Source organism: Melitaea cinxia, chromosome 21 (genome assembly GCF_905220565.1).
Source record: "Melitaea cinxia chromosome 21, ilMelCinx1.1, whole genome shotgun sequence".
Lineage (NCBI taxonomy): Eukaryota > Metazoa > Arthropoda > Insecta > Lepidoptera > Nymphalidae > Melitaea > Melitaea cinxia.
The window spans coordinates 7,425,069-7,435,962 of NC_059414.1; the positions used below are offsets into that span (position 1 = coordinate 7,425,069).

Consider the following 10,894-nt stretch of genomic DNA (forward strand, 5'->3'; position numbering starts at 1 on the left):
TATGTTAATAACCATGCTATAAGCTAGCTTCACACTATAAATAAAGACATTCTGTAGTATATTTAGTATCAGCATTGCACCCGTGCGAAGCCGGGGCGGGTCGCTAGTTAAGTATAAAATAAATACTGTACCATCAAGAAATATGTGAACTTTATAGTAAATAATAGCCATTAAATACAATATATATTTTATAATATATAAAATTAATCCTGGGAGAAATTATGTTCGTAATTTTTATAATTATAAATTTGAAAAAAAAAAACAAGTGTGTTTTAGACTACACAACTGAAATAAAACGTTACTAAAATATCTCCTCAACTTTTAAAAATCTGTTGTTCTTTTGTATTTGGCTGGTATTAATATCGAGCATTTATATTATTAGCAAATCATAAAAAGTAAAAAACACTTTGCCGCCATTTTTCAAATATTTTTTGTCCGTCAAAATGAATGAAGGAAGAAATTCGATACTTTCTAAAGCTTAAATTAAGTCATTATGGGACGTTTACGTAAGTAACGCAGTTTCATGTAAAACGTTACTGTGCGTTACAAGGTCGGGAGAGAGGGAGTCTTGAAATATGCGTTACGTAATATTTTGAAGTAAAACTTCTTTACGCACGCTGTACTTGCGGATTAAGCTGGGGAATGCGTGACGAGAGCGTTACGAAAAGTATGATCGGGCGAGGTGAACGGAAGTTGAGATGGAGATATAAGTTAGATGGTGCTAAAAAAGTTTTACTTCAGTCGTGTGGTATAAAACACACTCGTTTTTTTTAATATGCTTCTGTTCGCATTAGTCTAAAAACATTAATGAAATATTTTTAATACACTAAGTAGTATCCATAACAAAAAACGCTTTTTTATATGTTTCTGTATTTCGTAATTACAAGTGTAAGTAATGAGTAAGTATTGAATTATTACAAATTATGTAATAATTCGTACACGGTACATAAACTTTTAATTATTCAGGTGTAAAATCTTCTACGACTACAGTTACTTCATTCACTCTTTATGTCATCAAATGCCGGCAAACCAAACACTTCCGGTCGAAAGTCCTCCATAGAGCTTAATATAAGTGTTGCCTCAGATGCAAGTTTGCGGTTAAGCCGTGGGTCAGGTACCATTATCACTTGCATACCAGCCGCTACTGCCGCCTTAACACCATTTATAGAATCTTCGAACACTAAACACTAAAACAAATAAAAAATAAATAAATAACCCTTACCAAAAACAAAAAAAAGTCGATGATATAAAAAGTACCTTATCTGGACTTGGTTTATCGGGAAACTTAGCGGCAGCTACAAAAAATATATCGGGGTAAGGTTTTCCTCTTTTCACGTCGGGGTCTGAAGATCCCCATGTTTTATACGTAAACAATTCAAAAATATCATGATGATTCTTAACTTTCAAGTTGTACGTTTCCTCACTACTGCTTGTCGCTAGACCCATTGGGATTTTATGTTTATGCAGGTGACGAAGAAGTTTCTCAACACCTAGAAAAAATTGCACAAATTTGGTGATGAATTGTAGTAAGAGAATGCACTACGGCATTGTTACTTCTTTTTTTAATAATAAACGCCACACACTAATCGTATAACCCCCAGAGGATTTACGGCTGTTCCGGGTCCGGAACCACACAAGCACAAACTCCCAGACCATGGCAAAAATCTGTATTTATGGCCATAACAATAATATTGCTTCTAAATAAAACAGCCAGCAAAACAGTCAATAGCTTACGTAGTAACTAATGCTTAATCTGTGTCATTAGTCAATGCTATGTCCGTTGTCTTAAGGCGTCGTTCTTTGAAATACATAGCAAATAACTTAAAACATTTATTTCGAGTTAAACTTCGACATAAAATGAGTCGGTAAAAATTTCATTTAAATAGACCCTACCGTGATTATTATTTTGAGATCCCATCTATTTCGGTGACTAGAAAAAACTCTACATTTTGAAATATCGCGAATTCAAAAATAAAAATTGCGGTAAATCCTAAAAGCTTAAAAACACAATCAAATCCTCGTAGAATGAACACAAGGATAAATTACCAAACTAATATGTGATCTATACAAACACTTAATAAGCAACCAAACCGCCTCGCCACCGCTAACGTCATAGCAGATGGTACCACAGCATACTCGCGTTTTCAAACTGCTTAGTGATAAAAAAAAAGTACGTATTCTAGCAAATCGTCCAACTTTTCACGGGTGCATTTTTTTATTAAAGAAAATCTAATTTCATCTTTCGGCATCCAATTTTAGTAAATGTATTTTAGAAAGCGGGGTAATAGGTGCCATTTGGTATTCTCTGTCATGCATCGGAAAGCGCCTATGGCGATCCGTCAGGTTTTTATCATACCGGAATTAACTTATGAAGCTTTTATAAAAGAGCGTTTGTCTTGGCAGATGGTGGTACACTTATAAACAGTTCAGTTCAGTTGTTTTTAGACTTTTCTGAGTTCTAAGCTATTTGAGTTCCACGTGATTTGTTCCTCAACTATCTTTGTTCCACGTGATTTGTTCCCCAACTATCTTTGTTGCCGCCGTCCTTCTTCCATCCCTTTTAAAGTCTAGTTTCTAAAAATTGCTTCGCTATAAACAATTTCAAAAAAAAAACAAAGGTGAAAATAATTTTTAATATTATAATTACCTGGCATTACTTTCGATTGTAAAAATAATTTATCAAAAATCTTTCTTGTCTCAACAATGAACTCGTCTACCGACAATGGTAAATTGAGCTCATTTATGACAGAACTAGCTAATTCATGGGTCTGTTTACCCATTATTTTACATTTCAACTCGAAAGTAAAGTTTTTATTGAATCTAGAAGCAACTTCTTGGTATCCTATCATATAAAAGTCTTCTGTATCTGAAATATAAATAATTTAAGATTATATTAATTTGTGAAAACGAAAAAAAGCGACTTCAATTGTCGTCGACAAGTACCTAATACAACGTAGGTAATCGAATAAATATTCAATTAAATAATAATAATAATAATAATAAATACATGAAAAGAAAGATGTACAAAGGCGGTCTTAGCGATTTCTTCCAGACAATCTTTGGACATAGGACATAGCGAAGAAAAAGAGAAGCGGTAGGAAAGTGTACAAACAGTTGATAAAGAATTGGCGTATAGTTAACAAGCAGTATGATATTAACAGAAGTAAATATACATATACACACACAATATACATACACATACATATATACAAATAAATATATACATATATACTACATAAACAAATCATCATCAATCATTACAGCCTGTACAGTCCACTGCTGGACATAGGCCTCCACAAGTTGACGCCAAAAATAACGTGAACTCATGTGTTTTGCCCATAGTCACCACGCTGGGCAGGCGGGTTGGTGACCGCAGTACTGGCTTTGTCGCACCGAAGACGCTGCTGCCCGTCTTCGGCCTGTGTATTTCAAAGCCAGCAGTTGGATGGTTATCCCGCCATCGGTCGGCTTCTTAAGTTCCAAGGTGGTTGTGGAACCTTGTTATCCCTTGGTCGCCTCTTACGACACCCACGGGAAAAGAGAGGATGGCTAAATTCTTTAGTGCCGTAGCCACACAGCACAAACAAATACTACATTTAAATGCGCATTATTAGAAATAACTCAAAAAGTACTCATCAGATCTTCGCTTCAAGTGGAGTCACATGAAGAGGGCCAGCTTTCGATTAAAATAGAATCATCAAAATCAGTGCACCCAGTAAAAAGTTATTAGCTAACACATTAAAAATACAGTCGAATTGAGAACCAGGGTACCTACTTAATTTATGTATCAGGGCAAGGTATTAAGCTAAAAAGACGAGTACCCTAAACCTACATTTGAAATTTTGAGAAAAATATGTCAAGGTGAAACTATATAAATTATACTATCATGTTAATTACCCTTCAGCCTGTAATGTCCCGCTGCTGGGTATAGGATTCTTTCCCCATGCGAGAGAAATCCACCAGGCTGCTCCAATGCGGGTTACCGGATATATTTCCTAGAATAGTAACGATCGCTATCAGGTGTACATGATAACAACCGGGACCGACGGCTTAACGTGCTCTCTGATGCACGGCGGGGAGACCCACAAGGACTATACAAACACTCAGACTACGGCAAACATATGTATGGCCAATACAAATGTTTGTCATGTGCGGGGATCGAATCCGCAACAGCCACAAATTAGTGTTGTGACCATTGCGCCATCGCGTCGTCACTATTCGTCTACCCACATTGTATTACTTACTCGTCGATTTAATTGAATTTGTTTTTTTTTTGTTTGTGGATAAAAAAAATGAAAGAAACGTATGGTAAAGCTATATTTTGTATTTTCAACTGACGATAATTAAAAATTAGTAAATTCAAAGTTAGTAAATTCAACTGACGATAGCGGTTCCGATTTCTAGTTATATCGAAAAAAAAATTAAATCGAGAAAATCGAGTCGTTATATTTATTAAAGTCAAACTTTATTATAAAAAACCAGAGTAGGTATGTTTGTTCATTTTACGACTACAACTTTAAACCTAGGCCAGGATCTGTTCGTTAAATAAAAATTATATTAGCATTACAAAGATTTTTTTTTGAAAAGGTTATCAATGATCACCCTGCCACTCGTAAGAGCGGAATAATAATGATAAGTCTCTGCGCAGATATCGCACGGTCGCACGGTCTTCTAGTTTCATAACAGTAATAATATACATCGTCAAGTAATACAACTTGTAACATAGTTTAAAACTAACATATATATACAGTTAATAACAGATATGTGATTGCATAGTATTTTGAAAATATACAATTATAATATTCATTAAAACAATTTTCAATGCAATTTTCCTTATCATAAGTAATAAATAATATTATAATATTATATCATTTATAAAAAAATTATATTGATCAAAATAGACTACATAAGTTATTTATTCAAACAACTTATGTTCAAAACTCTCAAAGTGATTTACAGTACAAAATAATAACTCATGAATACAATAAAAAGAGAAAAACTGTTAGCAAAGTTAGGTTGCGTTGTGGCGATCGTAGAGAAGAGAGTAGCAGCACGAAATAATAACAAATATAATTTGTAATGAAATGTGAGTTTTATTTTAATAAACCATCACTGCATTACACTGTCGGATTATAAAAGTAGAATACAATAATACAATTAATTTAACAATTTGTCACAAGCACAAGCAGATGGAACGATTCAAGATGAAGAACGGAAGTGAAGTTAACAATAGATTATACGTCAACACGACTACAGTCATACCAAAGCCAATTACAATATCCGGTGTAGAGCATAGATACAAAATCTTCAACACTCCTCCTTAGGCTCTACATGGGATATAGTATTACAAATACAAAACATATTCAGTAACACACTCTACATCATGCTAAAACAAATACACATTCAAAAACATATGCACCTGAGTAAGACTCTACACAATGCAGAAAAATAACATTTCACAATGCAACACATTAATGCATGATCACAATTCTATAATTATAAGTCATAAATCTTTAATACACTTATATTTACAACAAACCATTAATACATGTCATTTATTTCAAATATAGTGTGATCCCTGTTATTAATTTAGACTACATACATTTAATTCTTTAATAAAACTATGGTGTTTTTCTCTACAAAATGGTTTTGTAAACATATCTGCTACCATGCGCTCTGTTGGTAAGTATTTTACATCGAATAAATCTTTTTGCATTAAGTCCTTAACATAATGATACCGCAAGTCAATGTGTTTGGTTCGTCTATGGGAATATTCTTTTATTAGCAACAATTTTTGTGCGCTTTGGTTATCATTGTATACTACAACATTAAAAGTTTTGTTTAAAATTTCTGACAAGAAATTTCTCACAAAACATGTCCTTACATACATCAGAAATAGCTAGGTATTCAGCCTCTGTACTAGATAATGCTATACAACGCTGTTTCCTAGCTTCCCAGTTTATGACATTCCTACCGAGTTTAATGATATACCCAGTATAAGACTTGCGATCTGATAAATCATTGGCCCAGTCTGCATCAGTGAATGCATCAATTGACAAATCACTACTCTTATAAAAATGAAGACCATAATTTGTCATTCCCGCCAAATATCTTAATATTCTTTTAGCAGCACGCCAATGACTCATATCAAAGCATGTACCAAACTGACTTAGTTGGCTGCAGGCATATGAAATGTCTGGTCGCGTACAAACCGCTAAATACATAAGTGAACCTAAAAGCTCTCTATAATTATAAACAGAATCTTCCAAACATTTATCTGCTTTTTCTAGCTTTAAGTTTACAGGCAAAGGTGTTGCGACCGGTTTACAATCCTGCATACAGAATTTACTTAACAGACGCTTAATGTAGTCTACTTGGTCTAAAATAATTACATTTTCCTTTCTTGTTACATTGATCCCTAAACAGCTCTTTAGTTCTCCTAAATGTCTTATATCAAAGTGCTGCTGTAAAAGCGACAAAACACCTTTTATACAACCACTATGGAACACATATAAGTCATCTACATATAGAGCTATTATCACATATTCATTTTTGGATCTTTTTACATAAATACAGGGCTCACATTTTGACTGGCTAAAGCCGTTATTAGTTAAAACATTATGTATCTTAATATTCCACACACGACTAGCCTGTTTTAAGCCATATATACTTTTCTTTAGTAAACAAACTTTATTTTTGTCTCCATTACTAAAACCAATTGGCTGTTCCATATATATTGTTTCGCTAAGGTCGCCATTTAGAAACGCCGTAGTTACATCCAAATGATCCATCTCTAGGTTAAATTGAGTGGCAATAGAAAACAAAATCCTAAGGGTTGAATGCCTGACTACAGGAGAAAAAGTATCAGAATAATCTACCCCTTCTTTTTGCGTAAAACCTCGGGCAACCAATCTGGCTTTGAATTTATCAAACTTACCCGTGGCGTCGTGTTTTCTCTTATATACCCATTTAGACTTGATCACATTACCTGTTTTCGGGCGATCAACGAGCTCCCATACGCCATTTTTGATCATGGCACTGAACTCACTCTTCATAGCTTCAAGCCATTTATCTTTATCGGGTGAATTCATTGCCGCGTGGTATGTCATGGGGTCACTTAGCGAAGCAGCATCAGCCATCATAGTAGACAGGTCGTAATCCTTATATTTAATAGGCAATTTACCTCTATTACTACGCACTGGTCGTGGCGAGCAAGACACATCTGTACCTACAGACAATGTCGGCTCTCCTCCTCGAGATGTAGATTCCGGCAGAGAAGAGTTAGTGCCAACAGGCATACCATCTTCATCACCTTCATCTCCGGTGCAGTAGTTGACGTCAGATAGCGGCGAGAAAGCATGTGGCGTACTCTCCGCGTCTGAAAGTACAGAAGGATCATCATTAGACCTTAAAATTTCATTATCTACTATATTATTATTTGTATTGATGTCAATATTTAAAAAATCATTCCTCATCTCATTACCATCTACATGTGAATCATTGTAAAACAATGTACTTGTATAATTTTCTATTTTAAATTCATCTTTAGTATATTTTCCAGCAAACTCGTTTTCTAAAAATGTAACTGTCCTTGAATGAGTTACTTTACGAGGATCCGCTGGGTCAACTAAACGGTAACCTTTACAATTATCACCATATCCTACAAATACATATTTCTTTGCCTTGGCATCAAGCTTTTGTCTTTTCTGATTAGGAACATGTGCATATGCAACGCAGCCAAAAGTACGCAAGTGACTAAGATCAATATTAGATCCGGTCCATTCGCATTCTGGTATTCTGTTTGACAACACGGCGGTAGGGCTTCTATTTTTTAAATAGATTGCTGTCATCACAGCTTCCCCCCAAAAACGATTCGACAACCCAGATTCCAGTAACATAGCGCGTGCTTTATCAAATATTGTCCTATTGACACGCTCCGCCACGCCGTTCTGCTGAGGGCAATAAGGCACAGAGGTTTGGTGAACGATCCCTTCATTCTTTAGATGATTAGATAATTTATTATTGCAGTACTCGGTTCCATTGTCAGTACGTAATACCTTAATAAGCAATCCTGTCTGTTTTTCTACCATAGCTTTAAAAGAAACAAAATGGGAACTTACTTCATCTTTAGACTTCATGAGGTATCCGAATGTCTTCCTCGTACAGTCATCAGTGAAGGTCAACAAGTAGCGGGCTCCGCCCCAAGTGCTGACTTGCACCGGTCCAGCCACATCCGAGTGCACCAGCTCCAGAGGTTTGGCAGCACGTCTTCCACTAGCTTGAGGAAAAGATGCCTCATGCATCTTGCCTGACAAGCAAGAGACACAGCTGGCAGGTTCCATTGAATTGTCTTCCTGAAAAACAACACCAGAACAATGACCACCACCTCCCAGGATACTTACACTCGAGTGGTTTAGATGACCAAGGCGCTTATGCCATAAGCTTTTAGGCACAGACGCAGCTGTGTGAACACTCACTGTCCCCTGCCTAGGATGAAGGGGCTTGGAATGATCAGGGGGTAAGGGCCTACCTTGCTGAACTTTAAATTTATAAAGCCCATTTGTTTTACAAGCTGAGAAAATTTGGTTGCCTGAGATTTTTGTATTCTGATTATATACAGTACATAAGTTATCCTTAAAAACTACAGTGTAACCTTTGGCAGTAATTTGGCTGACAGACATTAAATTATTTGACAGATGAGGCACCAGAAGTACATTTGACAAACTAATACTTGAACTTACTTGTATCTTGCCTATTGCTTTACTTGAAAGCTCTTCCCCATTGGCGACAGATATAATATAATTCCTATCCTTAATATCACACATGAGATTCAAGTCCCTACACATGTGAGCAGTAGCTCCGCTATCAATAATGAATTCGCTTGAGCTCGAATCGGCGAAGGCAGCAGCAAAGAGAGTGTGTTCCTTCTCCCTATTACTTTCCTCACGCCGTCTCTTGAAGCATCGTTTGGCTACATGTCCTTGACGTTTACAATATGTGCAGGTTACTATCTTCTTGTCTGTGTGTGTTGTATGATTTTTCACTACATACGCTGATGAAGATTTGTCGGTGCTACGCCTATGGTCCTCAAGTAGTAGTCTGGTCCTCACTAATTCACTTGTCAATGTGCCAGCAATCGACCCCGCCGCAAGACTTGATACGACTATGTCAAACTGTTCGGGCAATCCTGACAACATTATCTCTGCCACCTCAGCATCTTCGATTGTCTTTCCTATATCAGAGAGCTGCTGTACTAAGCGCATTATAGCCTCAATGTATTCAGACATCGATGAGTATTGATTATAGTCGATCCTGTGCAACTGACGAAGTAAGACAACGCGACGATATAGTCCTTTGTCTTCGAAACTAGCAGCTAGTTTAGTCCAAGCCTCATGAGCTGTTTTACACTGCCTGACGTATTGATAAAGCGCGGGTTGAAGCGATAGAACAATGCGAGCTAACGCCTTCTTATCAGCTACAGCATCAGTGACCGCTTCGGTGCTTACACAACTCCACAAATTTTCCAAAGTTAATTGCATTTCCATTGCAAACTTCCAGCTAGAATAATTGGAGCACCCCGCCAGCTTTTCGATATGATGAATTGTACTCACATTTGATTCGGCCATTTTGTTCGTGCGCAAAACTCTCTATTCCTCGGGCCTGGGCCCATAACCTGTTAGCAAAGTTAGGTTGCGTTGTGGCGATCGTAGAGAAGAGAGTAGCAGCACGAAATAATAACAAATATAATTTGTAATGAAATGTGAGTTTTATTTTAATAAACCATCACTGCATTACACTGTCGGATTATAAAAGTAGAATACAATAATACAATTAATTTAACAATTTGTCACAAGCACAAGCAGATGGAACGATTCAAGATGAAGAACGGAAGTGAAGTTAACAATAGATTATACGTCAACACGACTACAGTCATACCAAAGCCAATTACAATATCCGGTGTAGAGCATAGATACAAAATCTTCAACAAAAACACATACAATATATGTGACAATCTACTTGGCGCAGTTTGCAGTGCTTTCCCCTGCTTTGTTCTCCGAGATTTGTGGGTTCGATTCCCACCCCGAGTCTGGGTGTAATAAAAATATTTATTTATATATTTATATATGTATTATTTACGAGTATAAATATGTTTATCGAAAAAAAAAACACAAGCATTAAGTTGTAGTGTGTATTGTTGTAGTGTCCTTAATATTTATATATTAAAAAACAAAAAAAAAACAAAAGACAATTATTGCAATAATTTAATATTGATATAAAATATCTTTGTCCTGATTATGACAAAAATGTAATAATTCCTCTATATATACGTTTAAATCTAAATATTAAAAAAATCATGTATACTAACTCAGTATTAATCCATCCATATCAAATAATACGTGTGTAACCGGTTTGTAAGACATTTTTTCTACAATAGCACAGTAGCACTTGTCCACGACCTTTAAATAATTAAGAGTTGGATTACAAGTTATGTCACCTTAAATAGTTAAAATATGAAGTACCTATGTCATTTTCGTTCAATCCGTTATCTAATATCTTATCTACAAAGCAAATAAATAAAAAGTTTATGAAATCACAAAATTCTTTTATAACAATCCATTACATATTGTACAATATTATATACACATAATTTTTATAATATCACCGATATTTATCCATTTCAAGAAATTAAACAAAACAAATTTTCAAATAACTGCACTAATGTAAATTAAATTTTATATAAAAAAATTGTAACCGTCGTTTCGAACGCCTTTATAGGGCAAAAAGTGCAATTCCGTACGCCGTAGAAAAACAAATCGAAAAAGTTTTAATTTGTAAAGCTAAAGCTAAACTACTAAACTGAAGTGACAATACACACTAAAATACTAAATACGTA

General features: G+C 35.4%; 1 protein-coding gene across 1 annotated transcript; it reads right to left on the reverse strand.

Annotated features, from left to right (window-relative positions):
* Nucleotides 1-830: 830 nt before the first annotated feature.
* Nucleotides 831-10,890, reverse strand: LOC123663868 (pseudouridine-5'-phosphatase-like). Its single transcript, XM_045598513.1, has 4 exons — nucleotides 10,367-10,890; nucleotides 2,648-2,866; nucleotides 1,258-1,490; nucleotides 831-1,187 (listed from the first exon to the last, which is right to left on the reverse strand). The coding sequence occupies exons 1-4, from the start codon at nucleotides 10,419-10,421 to the stop codon at nucleotides 996-998; spliced, it is 699 nt and encodes a 232-aa protein (XP_045454469.1). The 5' UTR covers nucleotides 10,422-10,890; the 3' UTR covers nucleotides 831-995.
* Between the last annotated feature and the right edge of the window lie 4 nt (nucleotides 10,891-10,894).